Source organism: Protobothrops mucrosquamatus, unplaced genomic scaffold (genome assembly GCF_001527695.2).
Source record: "Protobothrops mucrosquamatus isolate PMUCROS unplaced genomic scaffold, P.Mucros_1.0 scaffold3039, whole genome shotgun sequence".
NCBI classification, from domain to species: domain Eukaryota; kingdom Metazoa; phylum Chordata; class Lepidosauria; order Squamata; family Viperidae; genus Protobothrops; species Protobothrops mucrosquamatus.
In genome coordinates, this window is record NW_015389053.1 from 17736 (window position 1) to 44562 (window position 26827).

Genomic DNA, 26827 nt, shown 5'->3' on the forward strand with positions numbered 1-26827 from the left:
TCTTATGACCACAATGGAGCCCAACATTTCTGTTGCTAAGCGAGACAGTTGTTAAGTGAATTTTGCCCCATTTTATGAATTTATTGCCACAGTTGTGAAGTGAATCGCTGCAGTTGTTAAATTAGTAACACGGTTGTTAAGTGAAGCTGGCTTTCCCATTGACTTGGCTTGTCAGAAGATCGCTAAAGATGGTCACATGACCCCGGGACGCTGCAAGCGTCATAAATATGAGTCAGTTACCCAAGCGTCTGAATTTTGATCATGTGACCATGGCGATGCTGCAGAGGTCCTAAGCGTGAAAAACGGTCATAAGTCACTTTTTTCAGCCCCGTTTTAACTTCAGTCACTAAATGAACTGTTGTAAGTTGAGGACTATCTGTATTGTTGCTTTGAGCCTGACCTTGTACAATTGCTTTGAATATGGTTTATGGTTTCTATGTCTTGTAAACCACTTGCATCGGCTCCTTTTGCAAAAGAGAGAAATGGTGTCAAGCAGCTGAAATTAAACCTTTGAGTTCACGTGTTCACCGCCGGACGATTCTTCAAACCTGACGAATCAAAACGATGCCCTGCTTGGTCCAATATATTCTCTCTCCCAGCAGCTGTTCAGAGGCCCCAATAAGCAGTAAGAGGCCACAAACAGGTCATGAGTTGATGCTTGGCCCTCACCAGTCATAAACATTTCATAGCTAAACTTAAAATATTTCAGGAGAATGAGGGTCACAGTGGGATGGGCGATAACGCAAGCTAGGTGGAGCTGTGATGACACATAATATCATGGAAGCTAAATTGGAAGGGGGCAAGTTCTAGCTTCTGTTCTTTTCTTAAATGTTCATTAGTGTATAGATGTGTCTTGCCTCAGACTGGTGGGAAACTGCACCATTGATTTTTACTAACTATGATAAGAGACGACTCTATTAGGCGCACAACAGTAATTTGGGCCCTGCATACAGCACATCCCTTTTGCAACATCCTAGACAGGAACCCAACTATTGGGGTTTATAAAACATAATTGGCTTAGCATTCTGGGTGCATCAGGCCATTGTAGCCTATTCAATAAAGCAGCATTAAAACAAATCATGAGCTAATGTGACCGTTGGTGTGTTTACTATGTTTTTTTTAAACTTGCTTGCACAAAAGACATTTCAATCATGTGCAGTATTGTGAGGGAAACGAGTGGTGCCCAGCTCAGAAGCCAAAGAAAACGCCACGATAATAAACCGCGAGACTCCAGTTCTCTTTTTCTGCTTGGTTGTTCTGATTAAGTGAATAAAAATTTCCAGGTTGTAACCAGCCAACAGTTTATGGGCAACCAACTGGTAAATTACACTGCAAAAATCACTTCAGGGGAGAATTATTGCTCGCTGAAGTTAATTGCAACAAGACTGTCTTTGCTGTATTTATTGCCAGGATAGCCATGTGCTTGTTAACAGCTTTAGAAATCAAATGAAAAGTACACTGATTGTGATGTAACATGTGGTAACAGGGCCCCTGGATGGAACATGGTTTACAGAGCTGTCTGTCTAATGCATGTTTGGAAATAAAATAATGGAGAGATGGCATACAAAGCCAAAGCTGGCACAACAACAAATTCATACCCAGAAAAATAAGCTTTATGCAAGATAAAGATAAAGGATAGAGGAAGGTACAAGAAAATTTATTTCTTCTGACTCTCCACTTCCATCTTTCTATGTTTCTGGTCCAAAGAACAGTCTCTGGAGACAATAGCACAGGTAGTCCTCAATGTACGACCATAACTGAGCCCAAAATTTCTGTTGCTAAGTGAAACATTTGTTAAGTGAGTTTTGCCCCATTTTATGACTTTTCTTGCCCTAGTTGTTAAGTGTATCACTGTTAAGCTAGTAACTCAGTTCTTAAGTGAATGTGGTTTCCCCATTGACTTTGCTTGTGAGAAGGTCCCATGACCCTGGGCCACTGCAACCGTCATAATCATGAGTCAGTTGCCAGGCGTCTGAATTTTTATCGCGTGACCACGAGGATGCTGCAATGGCTGTAAGTGTGAAAAACGGTCGTAAGTCACTTTTTTTCCAGTGCCACTGTAACTTTGAACGGTCACTAAATGAACTGTTGTAAGTTGAGGACTACCTGTAGTGGCTCCATTATAATTAAGCTGGATATTGCTTAGCTAAAGAGAATTGGCCTCTAGAGAACTTTTTAAAAATCACACGGGAGTTAAAACCAGCTCTTCAAGCTATAGTCAAAAACCTACTGGAAATCGATGTAGCTGTTTCCAGGCTGGTGCTATCACTAACCACCACAGGAGTTCTGCTGCCTTTTCTGCCAATTGCAATATCTGAGTATCCTTCAAAGGCAGCTCAGTGTGAAGCTCCTGGAAGTAATCAGGGTTAGTAATAGTGGCCTGAGTCACCATTGCCAGGGCTTCCTGTGCTAAGTAGGGCCACAGAGTGAACCTGGTAAATGCCCTCCAGCCATGACTTTTACCTGTGAACCCAGCAGGAGCCAGAGGTCCTGGAAGCTCCCTTCTCCATAGACTTGGCCAGGGGTAGGCAACCTTGGCTCTTTTATGACTCGTGGACTTCAACTCCCAGAATTCCTGAGCCAGCAGGGAGTTGAAGTCCACGAGTCATAAAAGAGCCAGCAGGGAGTTGAAGTCCACGAGTCATAAAAGAGCCAAGGTTGCCTATCCCTGGACTTGGCAATTTCCAGCTGACAATTTCCACATCTCTTCCCAGCCTATTGCTCCAGCAACTCTACAATCATGAATCACCCAACATCAGCCACTGGCTCCCGTCACGTCAGTGGTCTTTCTCAGCTACCCAATCCTCTTCTCCGCCATCCTTCTCCAGCACTATCCATCCTTCTTATCTTCTTAGGATCAGCCATCCAAATGGAGTCACTGCTCGCAGCACCCGTTCAGCCTGATCAATCCCTCACCCTCACCTCACAACTTCCGCAAGCTCCGTGACCCCCCTCTCACCTCCATGATTTTCCTAAACTGACTCGGTTCCACACAGACAACTAAAACTACCCCACCAGGCCCAATGGCTGTCCTAGCAAGGCACCGTGTTACTTCAAAAACTTTTGTATCTCCCACAAAGACTACTCTTCTGCCTAAAAAAACCCATCTTTTGGCTTCTTCGCCAGTTTCCCCCTCTAAACTCCAGCCTCTTTTCAAGCAGGTTAACTCAGATGTGAAAGGCTGGCTGACCTGTTTGTTTGTTTGTTTCCTTATTCTCAGCCATCTTATACCTCTCAGAGATTACAGGGCCACAGTTAAAACAAAAACAAAAAAAGCAGCCACAGAACTAAAATAACATACAGTCCAAATCTCAAATGTGAATTAAATTAGGAGAGAATAATAAAAACAACAGCAAAGAGAAGGGGTTGTTATTGACAGACTCTTAGGAAATAATAATAATAATAATAATAATAATAATAATAATAATAATAATAATAATAATAATAATAATAATAATAATAATAGTAGTAGTAGTAGTAGTAGTAGTAGTAACAGACAAGCACCTGCAACATAACACCCCAGACTTAACAATTGTCAATAAGAAAGACAAAAAAGTCTGGATAGTGGACGTGGCAGTGCCTGGAGATAGCAGAACAGACGAGAAAGAACTGGAGAAGATAACAAAATACAGAGACCTACAAATAGAAATAGAAAGACTGTGGCAAAAGCAAGCAAGGGTAGTACCAATAGTAATAGGCGCCTTGGGTACAATCCCAAAACAACTGGAGCACCACTTGAACACCATTGGCATTGACAAATTCGCTATTAGTCAATTGCAAAAGGCGGCCTTACTAGGAACTGCTTCCATCCTGCGACGATATCTGTAATACCATCAAACATCCACATCTGCCTATCCCAGGTCCTGGGTAAGGACTCGATAGGTAGACAAAATGCCAAATACAGTCTGAACATCTGGCTGACTGTGCGATGATCCATAATAATAATAATAATAATAAAGTTGGAAGGGACCTTGGAGGTCATCGAGTCCAACCCCCTGCTCAGGCAGGAAACCCTATATCATTTCAGACAAATGGCTGTCCAGTTTCTTCTTAAAAACTTCCAGTGTTGGAGCATTCACCACTTCTGGAGGCAGGTTGTTCCACTGGTTAATTGTTCTAACAGTCAGGAAGTTTCTCCTTAGTTCTAGGTTGCTTCTCTCCTTGCTTAGTTTCCACCCGTTGCTTCTTGTCCTGCCTTCAGGCGCTTTGGAAAAAAGCTTGACTCCCTCTTCTTCGTGGCAGCCCCTGAGATATTGGAACACTGCTATCATGTCCCCCCTCGTCCTTTTCTTCGTTAAACTAGACATACCCAATTCCAGCAACCGTTTCTTATATGTTTTAGCCTCCAGTCTCCTAATCATCATCATCATCATCATCATCATCATCATCATCATCATCATCATCATCATCATCATCACAATAACATTGTTGTTGTTATTGTTGTTTTGTTGTTATTGTTATTATTATTATTTTATGTTGTATCTAATAATTTATTAAATGTATATGCTGCCTGACTCCCAGTGACGCTGGGCAGTATTCAAAAAGTTAAAAACATTTAAAACAAGAAAAGAATACAAAGCAAAAAAGAGCAAAAATGGCAGACACAACAAACCCAAATGGGAACAAAGAAGAGGTACTAAAGGGGACCTCAATCCTGCTTGCTGAAGGCCCTTTAAAACACCAGAAAGTTGGGGGAGTGACTTCCTGAAAGCCAGCAGGGAGGGGATTTATTTATTTGCATCCTCCTGCCATTATTCTTTTTATAAATAAGGTGGTGAACATACATAACGCTCCTTGCTCCTCCTCTTTTTCCCACAACAACAACAATAACCCTGTGAGGTGGTTTGAGCTGAGAGTGAATGAGAGATTCCCGAGTTATCGGCAAGTTGCCTTTTTGTTCTACCTGAAAAGCCAACCAACCCCCCCCCCCAGGTAGTCCTCAGTTACAAAGGATCCAAAACAAATGTACTTATGGCCAGGATTAGAAGTTCCAAAGGTTGCTCCCCCACCTCCCCTCCCCGTGACCACATTTTGGGTACTCAGCAACCGGTCCGCATTTATGGCTGTTTGCAGCATCCTATGCTCATTGGATTTAAGATGTCTTGCCTGAAGCCAGCATTTGCTTCTGGTTTCCAGCAAAAAATGTCCCATGGCAAGAAATGGGTTCACTAAACCACACAAAAAAGGATGTAAAACTGGGAGGGGTTACATGATGAACTGCTTAATGACTGCCACAACTTATGGCTGTAACTGTGAACTGGATTATGGTCGTAGATCAAGGCCTACCCTTCCTGAAATGAGAGTTGTGTTGGCAGCCCTAGCAGTGCAAGGTAAAGAACAACAGATTCTTCTGCAGGAGGTAGACAATTCTATTGGCCTCTCAGAGAAACAAGGGAGCCATAATACCATGTTTGGAACATAACAAAAAGCTTGGAGAAGGACAAGGGAGCACAGGTCGTCCTCGACTAACAACCGTTCATTGAGTGACTGTTCAAAGTTACGACGGCACTGAAAAAAGCGACTTAGGACCATTTTTCTCACACTTACGACCATTTCAGCATGCCCATGGTCAGATGATCAAAATTTGGACTCTTGGCAACTGGCTTGTATTTATGACGGTTGCGGCGTCCCTGGGCGTCATGTGACCACCTGTCATGCCCTTCTGACAAGCAAAGGCAATGGGGGAGCCAGATTCACTTATCAACCGTGTCACTAACTTAACAACTACAGTGATTCACTTAACAACTGTGGCAAGGAAGGTCATAAAACAGGGCAAAACTCACTTAACAAATGCCTCACTCGGCAGCAGAAACGTTGGGCCCCGCTGTGCTTTTCTTGAGCTTCCGCTGAAAAGAACTCAGCTCTGATAAATTGGCTTTCCTAGACCTCCTATGCATAATTCCCCAATCACGGATGCCTTTGGAAATGAACCCTAAGCGAGGGTAAGGAACATCTATCTAGCTGGGGTGAGGTTTTCCTTCAGGGACACCTCACGGATCCCACCGGGCTGGATGAGAGTCTGGAGCGATCTGGGCTACCGTAGGTCTGTCTGGGAAAGGAAACCTTGAAAAGCATACCTGTGTGGCAGACTTCCCCCTGGGCTTCAGCAGGCCACCCAGAAGGCCCCACCAATTAGATATTTCCTGTGTCTGATTTAAAGAATAGTGAAAAGCACTTTTCTGGTCAAGTAGCATTAAGACTGGAAAGGACATTCTGGTTCTAGCAGGTAAGCTCCTAGAAGAAGACTATAAGGACCGAAACACGATAGCCCAAGCCAGTGGTGGGATTCAAATATGTGAGCAACCGGTTCTCTGTCTGGATGCCACTTCCGGAAGTCCGTTCTGGGCCTAAAGTGGTGGGAACTGGCTGAATCCCACCACAGCTTTCATAGAGTCAGGAGGAAAAGATTGGATAATTTCTAGACCTGGTCAATGAACGAAATATTGTTTTTTAAATAACACTCCCAGCTTCATTGATAAGGACAATCTCACGATGGCAAATGTTCAAGAATTCCAGAAATACAGCCTTGCTTGAGAGATGCTGGTGTTGACTAGGAGGGAGGACAAATGCCTTTCCGAAAGATATGGTGACAAACGATGGGCAGCTTTTAAACTTTCTCGCGGGCTCCAGAGTAAGGGTGGCGATATCGGTTACAGCACTTACCTGCTACCACTCCAGCAAAGTAGACAAATCCGATCCTGGTCGCACCATGAACCATTTCAAGAGGAACTCCAACGAGAAGCTGAAGGACAACATTGAGTCCAAGGTGTTCTATCCTGAGGAAACAGCACTGTTTGTTTTTATTAACTTTAGATTATTATTATTATTATTACTACTACTACTACTACTACTACTACTACTACTACTACTACCACTACTATTATTATTATTATTCCCAGAGTGATGTTTTGTAAAAACATTATGAAAGCCTGTGTATAACCCTCTTGATAAAATATTATTTAGTTTAAAAGACAATTTAAACGCAGTAGACCGCCTAAGGGTCTTCCAAAGAGCATTCAAACAGACATGCTCCTTCATTTAAAAATAATGTAATAATTATGGTTCAAGAATTCTGTCTTTGAACACTACTGATTAAGACTAAACATTTAACTGCCAAACTCAATTAACCATAATTATTATATGCTAATCACAATTAACTAGCTAATTAATCGGTCAGGCATGGTAATCAGGACCATGGACTGGTACAAATCTGAACTGGAATGAAGTGGATCATTTCTGGCAATGCAAGGTACGACTCCCATCTATCTCACAGAAGGCAGAAATCTTTCACACCAAAGATGTGAAAATAACAAACAAGCAAACAAATGAATGAATGAATGAATGACCCGGCCTGTAGTGCTCCAGTGGGTATCTCCAATGGCATTGACACTATTTCTGTATGGACAATCCTGTTTGAGAAGGTTGGGCAGTTTAAGAAGGTTTAATGCCTTCAGATGGGAAAAAAATCCTTTGGGAAGCACTGGACATTTTTCAAAGATGAAACGGGAACCATTTTGCCTCTTAATTCCTTTCCTAAAAAACTGGCAAAATATTTTGAACCCAGCCACTCCAGAGGAAATTTAGAAGCTGCATATCGGAGACTGTGGAGCACCACATAGTGATTGCCAGACGTTTTTAAAGAAGGATGCAGAAATAAGCAACAAATCTCTGGCCTGAAGAACAAAAATTAAAAGTCATGGCTATAAATATGACTAAAAAAAAGAGCAATAAAGTTACAAAAGCATTCAGAAAAGATCTTTTTTCTGTACTGAGGTGGATTGAATGCTAAAATCACTCAATCATCATGTATCATTTTTTCATAAAAAAAATGATCTCCCTGTGTGAAAAGTCAGATATACTAACTATGTTACTAAAAGTTGTATACAAAAAAAAGTAGTTACATTTTAAATAAAGCTCACATTGGAGACTGTATTTTAAAACTCTGTATCGGAGAAATGTATATGTCAAAGAAGGATTTGCTTTTGTTTTTTTAAGCATCTTGAACAATCAATGTCAACACTTAAGACTCTCTGTTAAGAGATTTTGCACATGGACAGCTGTAATTTTTTTTCTAAAAAGGATGGACAGTAAAAACCCCACAAGATTTGAACACTGTGTAGTGTATAATGTGGTCAGTAAAGTGCACAGGATTTTAAGCAACTAGTGCAAAATGAAACAGCTACTTCATTATTTAACAAGAACATTAAAAGAAGAGATGGATACTGCAAAAAGATTTAATTCTTTACATCCAGACTTTATCCCTCTCCCCCCCCAAGTTGGATGCATCAACCATTCTGCTCGAATAACACAAATAAAGGCGATAAATGAACTAATTAAAAAATTGCCAATCTCCTGAGCCAGATGGTATGTATCCAAGAATACTGAACAGTTCAGTTGTTCAAGATTTACCATTTGATGTTAGGCCCAGATTTTCTTGTAGAGTGGGTTTTTGTTTTTGTTTTGTTTTTTAAAAAAATCCTGCTGATTATCATAATTGTTTAAGTTGAAGTAGGGTGGATTGCAAACTCTCTGTGTGTGCATCCTTATACAATAATCACCAATCATAACATTTAACCAAACTATGTTGTTTAGAGTGAAAATGAGGGCGAAAGTTTAAAACAAGATTTTAAAAATCTACCTTTTCCTTACACTGAAAGAATCACAGCTCAATGCAGGCTAATACTAATACTAATAAAGCTTTGTGGTTTTATTGTTAACAATGAATTTAACTGTCTTTTAAATAACGTCTCATGAGGTGCCATGATTTATTTCTGCTGATGTTTCTGCTGGCCCGCTGTTTGGCTGGTCCTTTAAAAATGAGGCTTCCATTCAGCTAAACTGCTCCTGCATCAGCCAAGCACATCAGAGTCCCATAGTCAATCAGGGCCCATAAAACGTAATTAGCTTTCACATGCTCTGAATGTGTCATTCTTTGGATGACAATATAATTGATTTATCCAGGCTTCACCTTCTCTGGGATTGAGCAAACAGGGGCCCTTGAATCAATGCAATTCATTAGTTATGGCAGGAATACAAATGGGTGGGGCCTCGCAGATCATTAACAAACACTCTGCCTTAAAGTGGAAAGCTAAAATTTACAACTGTGGGGTTTTAGAAAGCTTTTCCCCATCAGGACTAGAACATGAGTAGCACATACATTTGGGCAGTGCTTTTTTTGAAAAAAAAAAAAAGGTGCGGGAACTCACACACGTCATACAACCCGCCTTGCCTACCCTACAAGGTTCCATCCAAAAAAGGTGTCGGAACTCCGTTCTGGGCGTTCTATGACAAAAAAAGCCCTGCATTTGGGGATACTCTGAGTAAGCACAATCAGTCCCCCCCCCATGACTCCCTTCTCCCAGGGTACCTTCTAGCTGTCATGCTTCCCCCCCCCAAAGCATAATAAATTAAGAGATCCGCATTAACATTTTAAAGTCACAGCAGGAAGTAGGGTAACAATAGATTTCACCACCTTTGTATCAGTTTGCCCTTTAGTGGAAGAGGGGAGCAGAATAAGGGCCTCACCATTAAAAAGCACAAACACCATGTGACTTTCTTTGAGATTTATTTTGTTTTCCAGCCGGAGAAATAATCTAATGCAGGCAACTTGGCTGGAAGTGATTGCTGAGCATTTTAAATATTACAGAGTTTTCTTAAAAACAACTATACCTAACACCCATTGCTTCTCAAGTGGAGAATGTGTGTGTGTGGTTGGGAAGCTTGCACTTCCAAACGGTTTAGAATCTGCCACAAAAATGTAATCATCCAATGCCAGTTAAGTCTCTAATATGTACAGACAGCAGACTTTGGATACTTGATCTTCCTAGAGATTTCCCTGGAAACCAGCCAAGGGTGTGGGAAAAAAAACCTCAGGATAATTAAAAGATTCAGCACATTTTTCAAGCCACACAGCAGCCTAGTGGCAACAAGATACTTGTCAAGGCAAAGGGTTAGCTTTTTGGGAGTAAGAAAAATGTTCTGCAATATGACTTTCAAGGTTCCAGGGTGACTGGCTGTATTTAAAGTAAGTCAATGCCTTTCATTCAAAGAAATCCCAGAGAATTTAGGGTGCCTGATTTTCTTCAGATACTCTGTGTTGAGGTTAAGTTCCTGTAGTGCCCAGCTAGAAATTGGAGGGCAGGAGGCTCAGAAAAAATGATAGGGTAAAAAGAAGACAGTATAATAAGTGCATGAAAACTTTTAGTGTGTGTAGTTCTCGACTTACAAAAGTTCATTTAACGACTGAAGTTACAACGGCACTGAAAAAAGGGACATGATCATTTTTCACACTTACAACCATTGTAGCATCCCTATGATCGTGTGATCAAAATTCGGACACTTGGCAACTAGTTCATATTTATGACAATAGCAGTGTCCTGGAGTCATGTGATCCCCTTTTGCGACCTTCTGACAAACAAAGTCAATGGGGAAGACAGGTTCACTTAACAGGTCTGTGACTAACTCAACTCAACTCCAATATCTCAGAAGAGGGAGTCAAGCCATTCTCCAAAGCGCCTGAAGGCAGGACAAGAAGCAACGGATGGAAACTAATCAAGGAGAGAAGCAACCTAGAATTAAGGAGAAACTTCCTGACAGTTAGAACAATTAGCCAGTGGAACAACCTGCCTCCAGAAGCTGTGAATGCTCCAACAATGGAAGTTTTTAAGAAGAGACTGGACAGCCATTTGTCCAAAATGGTATAGGGCAGGGGTAGGTAACCTTGGCTCTTTTATGACTCGTGAACTTCAACTCCCAGAATTCCTGAGCCAGCTATGCTGAGGGGAAAGGGAGAGGTTTCCATGCTGAGCCATGCCTACCCCTGGTATAGGGTTTCCTGCCTGAGCAGGGGGTTGGGCTAGATGACCTCCAAGATCTCTTCCAACTTTTTTATTATTATTATTATTAATTATTATTATTATTATTATTATTATTATTATTATTATTATTATTATTATTATTGCAGTGATTCACTTAACTCTGGCAAGTAAGATCATAAAATGGGGCAAAATTCACTTAAGTGTTTCGCTTAGCAACAGAAATGTTGGGTCCAATTGCCCTAAGTCGAGGACTACCCTGTAATTTTTCCTATTGCAATCAGAAAGAAGAGTGGGAAATACCCTCTCAGATTAAACGGCAACAAAAACGCTCTCATCAGAAAGCGTGTAGAAGTTAAATGTTTTCTGCAAATCTGATAGGACAGGTTATTTATTGGCAGAAGGATCGAAATGTTCCGGTTAGATTTGACGGTCCCAGTTAGAGAAGCTCCCTACTTGATTCTGAAGTGGCTATCAAGTAAAACCTGCCAATATTTTCAGGGTTGCATTATAGTCGGGGATCTTAGGTTATTGGAAGAGCTGACACGGTGTTAATGTTTTGTTTTCTTGCCAGACATAACTCAGTGAATCCACGAGCTGCTCCCTAGGAATCCCCATTGATGATACTCCAACATTGGAAGTTTTTAAGAAGAGACTGGACGGCCATTTGTCTGAAATGGTATAGGGTTACCCGCCTGAGCAGGGGGTTGGACTAGATGACCTCCAAGGTCCCTTCCAACTTTTTTATTATTATTATTATTATTATTATTATTATTATTATTATTATTATTGATCATCGCACAGTCAGCCAGATGTTCAGACTGGATTTGGCATTTTTGTCTACCTATCGAGTCCTTACCAAGGACTTGGGATAGGCAGATGTGGATGTTTGATGGTATATTACAGATATCGTCGCAGGATGGAAGTAGTTCCTAGTAAGGCCGCCTTTTGCAATTGACTAATGGTGAATTTGTCAGTGCCGATGATGGTGTTCAAGTGGTGCTCCAGTTGTTTTGGGATTGCACCCAAGGCGCCCATTACTATTGGTACTACCCTTGCTTGCCTTTGCCACAGTCTTTATTATTATTATTATTATTATTATTATTATTATTATTATTATTATTATTATTATTATTATTATTATTATTATTATTATTATTATTATTTTGAAATGGGAGAGAGACAGCTAAGCACTGTCCCCTAAAGTTGCACTTTCCAAACCTGGGTAAATTATCCAAAATTGAGTAGAAGTAGTTTTTCTTAGGACAATGAGATGCAAATACATTACCCGAACATAAACAAAGATATTTAAATTGGCTTAGAGTTCTTTATCTACATTGGGTAAAAAGGACTTTCTGATTAGTCGTTTTGGATAACGAAGAACAAGGTTTGGGAAGGGCGGCCTCAGGAGATGGAAGCAAACTGCAGGCAGTCTTCGACTCACAACCACAATTCAGCCCAAAGTTTCTGTTGCTGAGCGAGACAGTTGTTAAGTGAGTTTTGCCCCATTTTATGACCTTTCTTGCCACAGTTGTTAAGTGAATCGCTCCAGTTAAGTTAGTAACACAGTTGTTAAGAGAATCCGGCTTCCCCATTGACTTTGCTTGTCACAAAAGGGGATCATGTGACCCCGGGACACGGAAACCGTCCTAAATATGAATAAGTTGCCAAGTGTCTGAATTTTGATTATATGACTATGGAGATGCTGCAACGGTCGTAAGTATGAAAAATGATCATGACTCCCTTTTTTCGGTGCTGTTGTAACTTCAAATGGTCAATAAATGAGTTGTGAGTTGAGAACTATCTGTACCTAGAAGAAGACACTCCAGGATCAAATTGAAAAAGGCAACAGCAAACTACATTTGTATTACTGCCAAGAAAATTGTATGGACATGATTCTAACAATTTTGACGAACGTGAGTGATAGATGATGAGATCCACCAGCTGAGAAGCCTTCCACAAGTAGATCTGGAGGCGACAGTATAACTTTATTCAGAAACGGACCCCATGAAAAAAAACTGAGCCAGACAGACAATACACCATTATGAAACAGAAAAGCACCAAACACAGATGAAACGCCCACTGAACCGCAGAGAAGAGGTGTTTAAAGGACTAATAGCTTTGTTTACACAAATATGGAACAGATGGTGTGAAAAAGTTTGGTACAGACAACGACTCCAAAGAAGAGAGATGCAAGAGAATGTAGAAATTATCAAACCATTCCACTAATTTCTCCGGAAAGCTCATTTGTTCTTAAGATCTTACCAAGAAATATAGAGTTGTACACAAAGAGGGGGGGAAAGCCTCATGCACAGGGAGATTTCAGAAAAGGCAGCGGGATGCAGCTTAAATAGATGATGTCAGATGAGGAACAGAAAGAGCAAAGAAATACAGGTAACCCCTGACTCATTTTATGACCTTTCTTGTCACATGTGTCAAGTGAATTACTGCAGGTGTTAAGTTAAATAACCCAGTTGTTAAAAGAATCTGGCTTCCGCACTGACTTTGCTTGTCAGAAGGTTGTAAAAGGTGATCACATGATCCTGGGATACGGCAACCATCATAAATATGAGCCACTTGCCAAGCGTCCAAATGCTGCAATGGTCATAAGTGTGAAAAACGATCATAACTCACTTTTTTTCAGTTGTATCTTTGAACAGTCACTAAACAAATGGTTGTAAGTGAAGGACTACCAGTACATTGAACTACAACTAGCCAATTGCTTTTTATCCTACCATGTTACAGGAACCCAGCCTATCTGGTTCAGTTATGAAAATCCAGAAATTTGTGTGGAATAAACTCAGAGTTTGCAATCATAGGAATTATGACAGGAAATTAAAATGGCAGGTAGCTGCCCAGTTGGAAAACTAATTTTAAAGATGTGGGGAACATTGGGCTATGCCAGTGATGGCGAACCTTTTAGAGACTGAGTGCCCAAACTGCAACCCAAAACCCACTTATGTATCGTCGGGTGCCGGGCAGGTGTGGCCCATTGGGTGGGTGTGGCCAATTTTGTGGGTGTGGCCAATTTTGTGGGCATGGCCCATTGGGTGGGCGTGGCTGCAGTGGTAACGTCAGATTGGGTGGGACTAAAAAGTTCAATCAACCAATTCCAACTTTGCGAGATCTTTTTTTTCCCGCAAGAAGTTGAAATTGATTAATTGAACCCATTTTTTTGTACCCGGCAGCAGAGGGCTAAAGCGAAAAGGTTTTATAAAACCCAGCTGAAGGCCTAGGACTGGGGCGACGGTGCACGTGCCCACAGAGAGGGCTCTGCGGGCCACTTGTGGCACGCATGCCATAGGTTTGCCACCACAGGGCTATGCCATGATACTGGACCCCGAGGGCAGCCCACGAATGCCAATTGCAAGGTACCCTCTTCCCTTAATACCGTGTAACAACGGAGACATCAACATTTCCGCAGCACTCACCCTGCATGCATGAAGATGTAGGTGAGGTACCTCCAGGCCTGGGCACGGAGTTGAGGATGATATAATAATGAATTCTTCAGATAGAAGGGATGGGTGACTTGCAGCACAAACCTATCCAGGACCACTCCATTGTAAAGAAAGAAGGCAACCTAGGAGAGCAGAGAAAGCCCACAATTAACCAAATTCCATCTGCATATCTGGGAGAAAAAAAATAGACCTTTTACTTGGAGGGAGGAAAGGTGCTTCAGAGTGTGAGGGGGGGGGGGCTCACACGACACCTTTGAACAAGTCCTTAAAGAGCTGCACTTTTCCCTGGAATTGTGTGACTACATTGTGATCACTGTGACATTGTGGAATTGTGGAGCTGCCTTGTGATCCTGGGAAAAGGCACATGTAATTTAAGGAGCTGCAGATTGTCTCACAAATATTCTGAGGTATCTTTGCCCTCTTGAATCCAAAGGCGTGAACAGCACTAAGAAAAAAAATTGGTGTGTTTTAGGAAATATAAACACCTCAGTTCAATAAAAGTACATCTAACTAGAGGTTGGTTTGGACTTTCTTGGTTACTTGTTTGCTTTAAATGTCGAGGAGGTATTAGATTTCTAATATTAATCCCTCCTCTTGAGGCCAACCTATCTGTCAACTCCTCCTCAAGAACCAGATATTTAAGTTTTGTCTGCACAAGCTCGATCAAAATACCTGAATAATGAATACACAAATAGCACCATGTTAAATAACGCACTCATAACGAAACATTTTGATTTACCTTGTTGTTGAATATGAAATAGCAACCTCTGGGAACTTCCAGAAACTACAATATGTGACTTCCATAAACCTTGATTATATTGCTATGGCTGCTTTTCACATCAGGCTAAGCCAAAGCCAAGTAGATTACATAATAGTTTAGGACAATGTATGAATCCAGGCAATGTAAAAAGAGGATTACACAGGCATACATAAATCCCTGCAGTGGCAAAATACATAATTGACCAGAATTTCTCTTCTCTGAAGTAACCCCACACAAATACAATCTGTCTGGATTTAAGCTCTTCTCGTACTGTTGCCAAACGCAAGAAAGGCCAGCAGATCCAAAGAAAGCCATGAAACATATTTTCTTCAGCTAAATCCATTCCAGGAGGATTCAATGACATTTCATTTCCACTGGATCAACACATATTTCCTATGTTATCTGGCTGTGAAACAAAACGTATTGTCAACTAAATCAGTGTGTGATGCAAATGTAAAAACTACACAAGTATATATGCATATACAGGTAGTCCTCTATTTACGACCACAATTGAGCCCAGAATTTATATTGCTAAGTGAGTTTGCCCCATTTTGCGACCTTTCTGGCTGCAATTATTAAATGAATCACTGCAGTTGTTAAATTAGTAACATAGTTCTTAAGTGAACCTGGATTCCCCATTGACTTTGCTTGTCAGAAGGTTGCAAAAGGGGATCATATGACCCCATGGGACACTGCGTCCGTCATAAATATGAACCAGTTGCCAGGCATCCAAATGTAAATCACGTGACCGTGGGGATGCTGCAACGGTCATAAGTGTGAAAAAATGGTCATAAGTCACTTTTTTCGGTGCTATTATAACTTTGAACAGCCACTAAATGAACTGTTGTAAGCCGAGGACTACCTGTATATTAAATTGACCCATTGCACAAATACATGAAAGTCTCAAAGGTGTGCTATACAAACCTCCTACGAGCATAGCGCTAGAACATCTGCCCCCTCGCCCCCTTTTAAAACGTATTGTCATCCTTTCCACTGCAATCCCATTGCTTTTGTTTAATTGCTCAATGTGAAGTAATTAGAACCATTGAGAAATGCCTGAAGATATATTTCAGGATTATGCTGAACTTTAAATAAAGCTTTATTTGAGACAGCAGAGGACCGAACAAGAAATTAAAAGGCCAAAGGTTTACTCCTGCTCTATGTAATTTCCATTTTCCCTAGTAGCAAGGAATAGACCGCATCTTGAACTTGACATCCATTCATTCATTGAATTGATTCTCCAAAATGTCATGGTCCTTCAGAGGCAGTAATTTATCCAACAGCAGGTGAATCCTACTGTCCAGGTTTCCCAACTTAAAACTCCTTGGACTGGAAGTCCTTGATATAAATATCATATAGTCATGTGGAAGTCTACTGCCATTCTGGGATTACTACCGTAGAAGAATAGAGAGGTAGAACTGCCTATCCCTCAAAATCTGCTAACATGACTTCTCCCACTGTCGTGTAAACAGCATGGTGGACATTTCTTTTTTTTAAAAAAAACAAACAAACCTTGAAGAACATCCTAACCCCAAATGAACAGTTGCAGAACAGAAGATCTCAGCACCACCTGAAATTTGATCTGCCAGGTAGCATTAGAGATACCTTAATACTGAGCCCTACATTTTCATTGATGTTTGTTTCCATCCTACCTCATATTAACATCATAGTTAAATCTCAGTTACTTACGTTTACTCTGAATTGAAGACAACCTCCCAAAGAGAGTAGACAGAGAAACACACACACAAACAAACAAACACACACACACACACACACATATCCTATGCAATTCCTAACTCCCCCTCTTCTCAAACTAAGATTTATGTTATCTTCTCAACCAATGGTTCTCAACCTGTGGTCTGCAGACCCCTGGGGGGCCCACAATGTCTCACAGGCAAAGCAAAAACTTGAAGAAGTGTTATGATTTAAATAATAATAAGAATAAGAATAAGAATAATAAAGTTGGAAGGGACCTTGGAGGTCACCTAGTCCAACCCCCTGCTCAGGCAGGAAACCCTACACCATTTCGGACAAATGGCTGTCCAGTCTCTTCTTAAAAACTTCCAGTGTTGGAGCATTCACCACTTCTGGAGGCAGGTTGTTCCACTGGTTAATTGTTCTAACTGTCATGAAGTTTCTCCTTAGTTCTAGGTTGCTTCTCTCCTTGATTAGCTTCCACCTGTTGCTTCTTGCCCTGCCTTCAGGCGCCTTGGAGAATAGCTTGACTCCCTCTTCTTTGTGGCAGCCCCTGAGATATTGGAACACTGCTATCATGTCCCCCCTCGTTCTTCTCTTCGTTAGACTAGACATACCCAATTTCAGCAGCCGTTCCTCATATGTTTTAGCCTCCAGTCCCCTAATCATCTTTGTTGCTCTTCTCTGCACTCTTTCTAGAGTCTCTTGAGTTAAATCTTGGGGGTCAATGGCCATGGTCTGTGGCCACATAAGGTATTTAAAGGAGGTCCGGGGTAAAGAAAAGGTTGAGAACTACTGTTCTAAACCTACCTGGGGGAATTCCTCCCTCCGTAACACGCAAATGATGTACTCATGCATATGTGAACACACACATACATATCTCTTTCTGAAGCAATACCAAAAAAGCAAGGCCAAAGCAGGACAAAATAAACCTTAAAATAATCACCACTGATCTCCTGTAAATTAGGTATCTTATTTATATCACTAATTAATTGTAGTTAATCCTATGTACCATCTGTTCTTTCTCACACATGCAAACTGCTTTCACAAGAGAAACACAAGCATGCACACAGAAGTGCCCTTCCCTTCCCCTCCCTTCCCTGCTTTCAGCAGAAATAACAGAGGAAGAAGTGGAGGAAGAGGAAAGAAGATGGACGCAGGGGAAGAGGAGAAGACAAAGCAAAGGGGAGAACAAAGCTGCTTGGAGAAGAGGCAAGGATAACTAGGAGAGGACAGCAAAAAGAGAAAGCCTCCTTTATGCAGTACGAAAACAGTTAAATTCTGCCAGCCAGCACCCCTCCCTCAAGCAACAGCTGATTTTCAAAGGCATCAACACTGTAGGACAGAGGTCTCCGACCTTCGCTCCATGGCCCGGAGCTGGGCTGCAGCCCCTTGGGAACCGGACTGTGCAAAAAGTGGGCGAGTGCACAAGTGCATGAAGCTGCATTTGGATAGGCATCCTGCATGCATGCATACAAAACCATCCCCTCTCCCACCCCACCGCTGCCACCACCTCCAGTCCTCAGAGCCGTGAAGGTTGGCGACCGCTGCTGTAGGAGATGACTAGGAGATGAACCTGAGGGTGGGTTCAAGCACATCATCAGTTTGGAATCGCTGTGCTCCTGCAAGAGACCTAAGTCCAGCCCTCCATGCATGCTGTTGACTTTTAACTAGCGCCGATTTGCCTGGATCATTAGTAGATCAGATTCTTTTGTAGAGGTAACATGTAATAAACTCAAAGTGCTTTGAACTCAACTCCTGTTCCTGGTTACGTGATTTGACAAACACAGTCCAACAGCAGTGCCTGTGGCCATTTGTCCTTCACTGTTCCAGCAGCATTTTCTATTCTTCTTGATGAATGTCAGACAGCTCCCCCAGTTCCCAAGTTGCGGGGGGAAACCTTTGGGGGAAACACTTCCTTTCACAAACATGGTAGTTATCAAAACTGAAGGTGTGCTAGACATGTTGATGCCAGGCACACAATGGCACTAACTCACATCTTTTATAATGCCTACTTCTTTCCAAGTGAATATTGGCTGCTTCAAAACTGCCACAATCTCAATGGGCTTCCTTGAAGAGGTAATTCTACAAAAGTGATTGTGCCAGGCAGGAGGCATTCCTTATGGGTGCTGTTCTTAGGTAAAGGTGGGGAATTTGCAGCTGAACAATTAATCAGTGGAACAATCTGACTCCAGAAGCGATGAATGCTCCAACACTGGAAGTTTTTAAGAAGAAACTGGACAGCCATTTGTCCGAAATGGTATAGGGTTACCTGCCTGAGCAGGGGGTTGGACGTGATGACCTCCAAGGTCCTTTCCAACTATTATTATTATTATTATTATTATTATTATTATTGTTGTTGTTGTTGTTGTTGTTGTTGTTGTTGTTATTATTATTATTATTATTATTATTATTATTATTATTATTATTATTATATCCCATTATCTTCAACTATCGGCCAGGACAACTGGCCACTATTTACAGAAGTTGGAGTCTGACAAGTTTTAGAGAGCCACAGGTTCCCAATACCTTCATTAAAACTTTTTAAGGAATGAAAACAATAAATAAACTACTTGGGAAAACACTGTTGCTATGGCAAATACCGAAGAATCCATTTAATATGTTATCTGCTTCCAGTCTGTACAGGTAGCTGATTGTCTTTCCAAACCATATTTCAGAGAAAATATTAGACTATCTCTTTATCTGTGCAAATATTAGGGTTTAAATTATGTATGCAAATATTGGGATCTGAATCAGGGGTGTCCAAGCTTGGCAACTTTAAGACCTGTGGACTTCAACTCCCAGAATTCCCCAGCCAGACATGGAAGTCCACAACCCTGGTCTAAATTATATTGGGATTAGCTGACACCAAACTTGCAAGCTGAACCATTTTCAGGCCAAGGAGAACACAACAGACTACTAGGCAAACCCCACCCACATCATTCCATGCTTGAAGATACTTGCCTCTACAATTGTGATGGCAATCATGAACCAAGGTGGAGGACAGCAGGTGTAGCTGTCGTAGTACCATTTCCGGTCTATCTCACGGGGTAACGTCTCATACGCCACGTGCCGAATCAACCGCTGAGAAAGGCTGAGTCCCGTCTCCTCCAGGAGGGCCTTGCTGCATAACCTCCTGTTCCCTTGCAAAATGGCTTGGCGGAAGCTGTTGGACCTCTTGTTACTCATCTGAAGATACAGTTAAGAAGAAGGAAAGAAAAAAAATAAAATAAAATGCTCTAATCAAACTATAAGCTGCTCAGGCTGAGAGGGTTCAGGTATGATATCAGGGATAAGTTCAATACTTGGCCATAATGCAGACACTTACAATTTGTGATTTTGTGATTTTATTAAATTTATACCCCGCCCTTCTCCCGGAGGACTCAGGGCGGCTTACAGCCAGTTTAAAACAATGATACAATACAATACAAGATTTAAAAATGATTAAAAATAAATATTCAAATTTGGCCGCTTCTACTAAAAATTTGATTAAGACCAATTTAAAATACCCCTAGGCCAGTCCTGCCCGCTGAAATAACCAGGTCTTGAGGGCACGGCGGAAGGAGGGGAGATCCGGAATCACCCGGATCTCTGGGGGCAGCTCGTTCCAGAGGGTGGGTGCTCCGACAGAGCACAAGATACAAATAGTACGAATTCCGAAGAAAATAACTTTCTACTTAATCTCTGGCCTAGCCTTTTGCTTTAAACTACTCTACAGGTAGTCCTCGACTTACGACCATAATTGAGCCCAACATTTCCGTGGCTAAGCAAGACGGTTGTAAAAGGAGTGTTGCCCCATTTTACAGCCTTTCTTGCCACAGTTGTTAAGTGAGTCACTGCAGCTGTTACGTTAGTAAAATGGCTGTTAAGAGAATCTGGCTTCCCCATTGACTTTGCTCGTCAGAAGGTCGCAAAAGGGAATCCCAGATGATTCCGGGACATTGCAACTGTCATAAATAAATAGGCAGGTAGGCAGGTAGTAGCTAGATAGGTAGAAAGAGAAGAAAAAATAGTAACCGGATAAGATCAAACAGATCACTGAGCTATGGATGATCACTACAGAGAAATGCAATGGCCAGAAGTGAACCCAATTTGATGGTACTTAATTAACTGAGATCCCAGGAGTGATCTATTTCTGCCTAATAGAGTACAAGCATATAAGATGTTCCAAATGCACACATATGCCTTCACACAGAATAAGCGCACTCTTGTGCAATTGCCAAAACCTTTTCTGAGAGTCCTTTATTCCTATGGACCACAGCTCTGTTAACATCTGCTTGTAGAAAGCTGCCAAGACTTAATTCAGCACACAAGAGAAAGTACAGTACCACAGCATTAGCATTCCGGGTTGGTGGTGTTGCTACTGGTGTTTGATCATTTTCTTTTTGGCTCATCTGTACAAGATTTCAAAGGCCAGACCTCTTCCTTTCATACATACAATGTGCATGGGTAATTGCTTCAAGCTGAGCCAAACTGCTTCAAAACAAACTAATCACCCTGCTATAAGCTTCGTTTTGAATGAGGGGAGCTGAGGTGCAAGTGGCCTTGATAATAAATGTTATTTATCGTTTGTTATGTACAACCATTTTTAAGCTGCCTTTAATTTCTTCAGGGAGAATGGGAGCGTACAAGAACGCGATGCAAATCATCCCAGAGTGATGAGAAAAACAACAACACAAAACAAGAAAAGTGCATGTTAAGAAAATAACAAGACAAGCAGCAAATATACAGCAATTGCACAGGTTAAACCAACCCAATTAAAATGCTAGAAAAATAAGACACTGAAAACCTCTGTAACACTGCCAGGACCATGTCTGCCTTCCTTGACTTTTCGGTCATAATTCATCATCAACCCACCTGTCTGCTGGTGACATCTGCCTGCTTGTGTCAATTCAATAATTATATATTCTATTTGTCAAAATATTATCTTCCTGCCCAGAAGCACTGTAACTTCTGATTGTTAGATACTGCATTATTAGATTCAGCTAATCCCTGAATTATTTTCATAATAGTGACAACCTCTCAAGGAAAAAAAAAGGGGGGGGGAACTGGTAAGATATTTAAATTTAGTAGCTGGATCTGTGGGGTGGTACAATGAGCCAGAACACACAGTTGTAGTTGATTGGTTGGAGAGTGCTGGCTCCTGTGTAAGGCAACCTACGTTGTGATTGGTTGCTGTGGGTGTGGAGGGGGGGTTCCCTTTCCCCCCACCTTTTTCTTCTGTGTGCCCTGTGTGTCCTGTGATTCATCTCATGATGCTCCTGTTTACCTCCTGTTTGTTTGCTGTAAATGGAGATGTGAAATATATTTATTTATATAAAACTACAAGCTCGTGTATGACTTCATTTGGACACCTGCTGTGCAAATTTCCTGACAAAAACCAAGAAAGCCCAATTGCCTTTTGAAAAGCACCTTTGAAACAACCATGACCTGGATGACTGAGAATCTCCACAGACATCCTCTCAAAGAGTTCATTAAAATAACTAGTGCCCTGGCCCAGCACCCTCTTATTTCAAAACTGCTTGAGCAGAAAACTCTCCCATGATTGAGTCACTTGGTTTGACACTCTAATTATGGCTCCACATATAGTTGGGTGGCTTCTGCAAAACCAGCATATTCATCTCATTAAATAAGATCCCCCTTTCTCAAACATAAACGTTATTTTCCCTAGGTCATGCTATAGTACTGAAATCTCACATCTATATTATTAGAATTTTATTTTAGTCCCCCAAATTAGTAATTCACTCCAAATCCTGATACGTCTTCTAAACTTGCCTTAATTTTTCTGAAAGAAATTGTTATTTTTCAGTCTTTTGATTGTGACCTTTTGGGGTATCTCATTTTTCTTAAGTACCCATGATTTAGACATGTGTATCAAATATGATGTGCATGCATATAATCAAATAAGTATATAGTGTAATACAAGCCCACTCCTGTTACAAAATACTTGTTTAATATTTATATCTTGAGACCACCTATAACCGATCAGAAAACTGAGATGTGAAAAGGCTGACAAAACCAATAATTTTATGGTGGGATGGGAAATAACCTAAGTTTATAAATGGGGGGCAATCGAAATCAGTTCTAAACACTATGCTGCTCCCCACTGCTCAGTCATCTACGAGCAAAATACAGGTAGTCCTCAACTTACAACAATTCATTTAATGACCATTTGAAGTTACAGCAGCACTGAAAAAAGTGCCTTATGAGCATTTTTCACACTTACAACCGTTGAAGCATACCTATGGTCATGTGATCAAAACTCAGATGCATGGCAACTGACTCATATTTATGGCATTGTAGTGTCCTGGGATTATGTGATCACCTTTTGTGATCTTCTGACAAGCAGTCAATGGGGAAGTCAGATTCACTTAACAACTATGTTGCTAACTTGAGAACTACAGTGATTCACTTAACAGCCATGGCAAGAAAAGTAGTAAAATGGATCAAAACTCACTTAACAAATGTTTCACTTAGCAACATAAATTTTAGGCTCAATTATGGTCATAAGGACTACCTGTAATAAGCTATTTTGTTTAAATATGTGGATGTCATAGAAACCAGTAAAAATGTAAAAAACAAATGATACTTGCTGAGTGGAGCAAACTTAAAACCTTCATTTAAAACCTTCATTTTCTCTCCAACCTATCTTCATTTTTTATTCATTTATTACAGGCTATATACTGGTTACTTTTATCCTGTCTAGGTGCTTACAGTACTGAGAACCATTTAATCCGGACATATAAAAGCACTAAATAGTATCATGTGATAAAAGAAAAAAAGACTGGGAAACCAACTGACATTTCTCTAGATAATTATTCTTGTAATTGCCTACCTCAAAAACAAACAACTCATGTTACAGCAAGAAAAGAACGGGAAACAATACTTTCTGTGCTTTAATAGAACACTTAACCTTCCCAGATGAAATCCTAAAACTTCAAAAGTTCTGTTTAAAATTTCTTGTAATGAGATTCTCCAGGGTCATCATGAGTTAGGTGGCTTATAAGTATGATTTATTAAAAAAAAAACACTCTTCTCCATTAGCACTAGACATAAATGTATCAGTCGGGGCAGTTTCAAATATTTTACATTTCTTAAGGGCTCTTCAACAGAATACTACTACAATGCTGTTACCCAAGGCAGAAGTGGACATAAATGTATGCAAGCTGAAATAATTCCTCACCACTTTTCAGGTCCCTATTCTGAATTGAAGTAGAGATTTTGAGAGAAAAGCAGAGAGAACACTTCCTTTGATGCCGGTCCAGTTACTACCAGTAGAAGATTCTCAGCATCATGCTGTGGGATCCCAGATTCTACTGCTAGTAACTGGCACTAAGGGACTCCTCTATGCTTTTCTCTCAAAATCCCTACTTTAATGCAGAATAGGGACCTGAAATGTGGTGAGGGATTAATTCAGCTTGCATACATTTATGTCCGCTTCTACTCTGGATAACAGCGTTTTAGTGCTATTCTGTTGAAGAGTCCTTAGAAATGTAAAATATTTGAATCTTCCCTGACTGATATATTTCTGTCCAGTGCTAATGGAGAAGAGTGTTTTTTTATAAATCATATTTATAAGCCACCTAACTCATAATGACCATAGAGCAGGGGTGTCAAACTCAATTTCACTGAGGGCCGCATCAGCATTGCGGTTGCCCTGGAGGGGCCGGGTGGGTGTGGCCAGAGTGGATGCAGCCTACTGGGTGGGTGTGGATGGAGTGGGTGTGGCCTACTGGGTGGGCGTGGCCAGTTCTACATCATTCACGTCAAGGGTGCCTATGGGGGCTTGGGCAGGAGTGGGACAGATCTGAGGGTCTTTGGCAGAAGGGGGTGGGACCGGGGCAAGTGCAAAGGCATGGTCCACCGGGGCAAGTGCCAAGATGGCCACCACAAAATTGTACATTGGCTCCCGGCTGGCCTGGGCCAGGGCCAAGGTAGCGGGGGCCATTCCCTCACTGTTTCCAGAATGGCTTCACGGGCCACATGAAACCACTTCGTGGGCCGCATCCGGCCCCCGGGCCTTGTGTTTGACATGTCTGCCATAGAGAGTCAATCCTAACCAAACCCTAACCCTAACTGTAACCCTAATCATATCCTTTTTGGGGCCTCTCTGGGAAAGACATAGTCTATATAATTCCTCTCTTTTTCTCCAAAGTTATGAATAAATTTAGATCTTGCCATCATTTTACAATATTATCTAGCACCTCAGCAGGTGTGAGACAAGAGACCGATGAGTAATTGAAATGAGTAATCTTTCAGCTATCGCTTTCCAAACTACACATATTTTTATTGATTTATGCAACCTCTTTTATGATGACAGACTATAAACATAATAAAGGAAATATGAATTAACTGTGTGGTTTGGCTTACTCAGCACTTGAACCTGCAAGATTCTGTAAAGACAAAGGGGAAAAGCTGGAAAGTTTCAGTCAGAATCCATTTCTGAGATTAAGGATTAAGGATGTCTATTTATATTACTGTCTGGCTTATTGTTCAATGTACATTTTATTTTCATAACAATACAGGCGGTCTTCCTGACCACAAACGAGCCCAAAATTTCTGCTGCCAAGTGAGACATTTGTTAAGTGAGTTTTGCCCCCATTTTACAACCTTTCTTGTCACAGTTATTAAGTGAATCGCTGCAGTTGTTAAATTAGTAACATGGTTGTTAAGTGAAACTGGCTTCCCCATTGGCTCTGCTTGTCAGAAAGTCGCAAAAGGGGATCACGTGACCTCGGAACACTGCAACCGTCATAAATATGAGTCAGTTGCCAAGCATCTGAGTTTTGATCACACAACTACAGGGATGCTGCATCGGTCATAAGTGTGAAAAATGGTCATAAGCCACTTTCTTCAGTCCCACTGTGACTTCGAATGGTCCCTAAACAAACTGTTGTAAGTCAAGGACTATCTGTACTGCTACTGAAATTGTGTTTTGTTAATTGTTATGTGTTTAAATAAACTGTGTTTTCTTCTGTTGGCATGGAACTCCATTTATGGGAATTTCTGTGATTTCCAATATTTTCCACTGGCAGCTACCCCCTCTGCAAAGCTTCCACTGACGCTAATGAGAACTTTTTCTGTCCAAAGGAAAATCGGAGAAAGTTGTCTTCCTCTATTTATTCCATTAAGAGATTCCAGCTCTAATTTCTAACCCATTCTTTGAATGGAAAGAAGTTCATGAGCCAAATTGGAATACATCATATAAATTAAATACATGCATTATATACACGGGTTTCCTTCTCAGCAAAAAACCTATTTTATTTTGGCCTAAAGATACCATCAAACATTGCTTTTTTAAAAAAACAACCCTGTGTGATTATGCATTTGTTTTTCATGTGTAGCTGAAATTACAGATCTGATTGATCTGGATTACAGATCTGATTGATCTGTAAGCAGGAACATTTGCTTTTTTCCTTTACTTAGAAAACATTTTTTATATTTTCCTAATATTATTAATTTTTAGGCCGTTGGAACATTTAGAAACTGACATACTGAGGAAGGTGAACAACTTATATAAGAGAATCAGTGGACAAACTATTCCCCCTCCCCATTTTTATATTGTAAATAATTGTGTGTGTGTGTGTGTGTATATATATATATATACACATACACATACCAGAAACAATCATGGTTATAAATGGAACAGACATGACACATTCTAGTGAAGATTTTGGTAATGCAAGTTACATACTGAATTAATAGAAACAATGAGACCAAACAGACATGCTTCATAAAAGTGAATGCAAAATGCAATCTGGGCATATTATACTCAACAGCTTCTAAAGCAGATATGTCCAGTATGAGGCATGCATATTGTATGTGGCCCTGGAAGCTAGTAATGCATCTCCACAAGTTCGTAAACTTCAAACACTATTATGCGATTTATATAAACTAACTATTATATGTAGGTCTTTAGTTATTCGGGTTTTCTCCCGCGTAGAATTAAAAGTACCTTGGCGACGTTTCGACGAAGTCACATTCGTCATCTTCAGGCTGGTGTCTTCAGCTTCGTGCTTCTAAGAGTGGTGTGTGATCGCAGCTGTTTCTTCCTTTTAACTGCCAGTGGGGTTGGAGCTGATTGGGTGGGAGCTTGGCTG

At 40.9% G+C, this 26827-nt stretch overlaps 1 protein-coding gene across 1 annotated transcript in view; it reads right to left on the reverse strand.

Moving 5' to 3' along the window:
- Positions 1 to 26827, reverse strand: part of RHBDL3 (rhomboid like 3) — an 85007-nt gene that overhangs the window by 16117 nt on the left and 42063 nt on the right. The window contains exons 2-4 of the mRNA XM_015826290.1: positions 19692 to 19916; positions 14246 to 14394; positions 6664 to 6776 (exon numbers count right to left, since the gene is read on the reverse strand). Of these exons, the coding sequence (XP_015681776.1) occupies positions 6664 to 6776; positions 14246 to 14394; positions 19692 to 19916 (487 nt within the window). The remainder of the gene's footprint in view (positions 1 to 6663; positions 6777 to 14245; positions 14395 to 19691; positions 19917 to 26827) is intronic.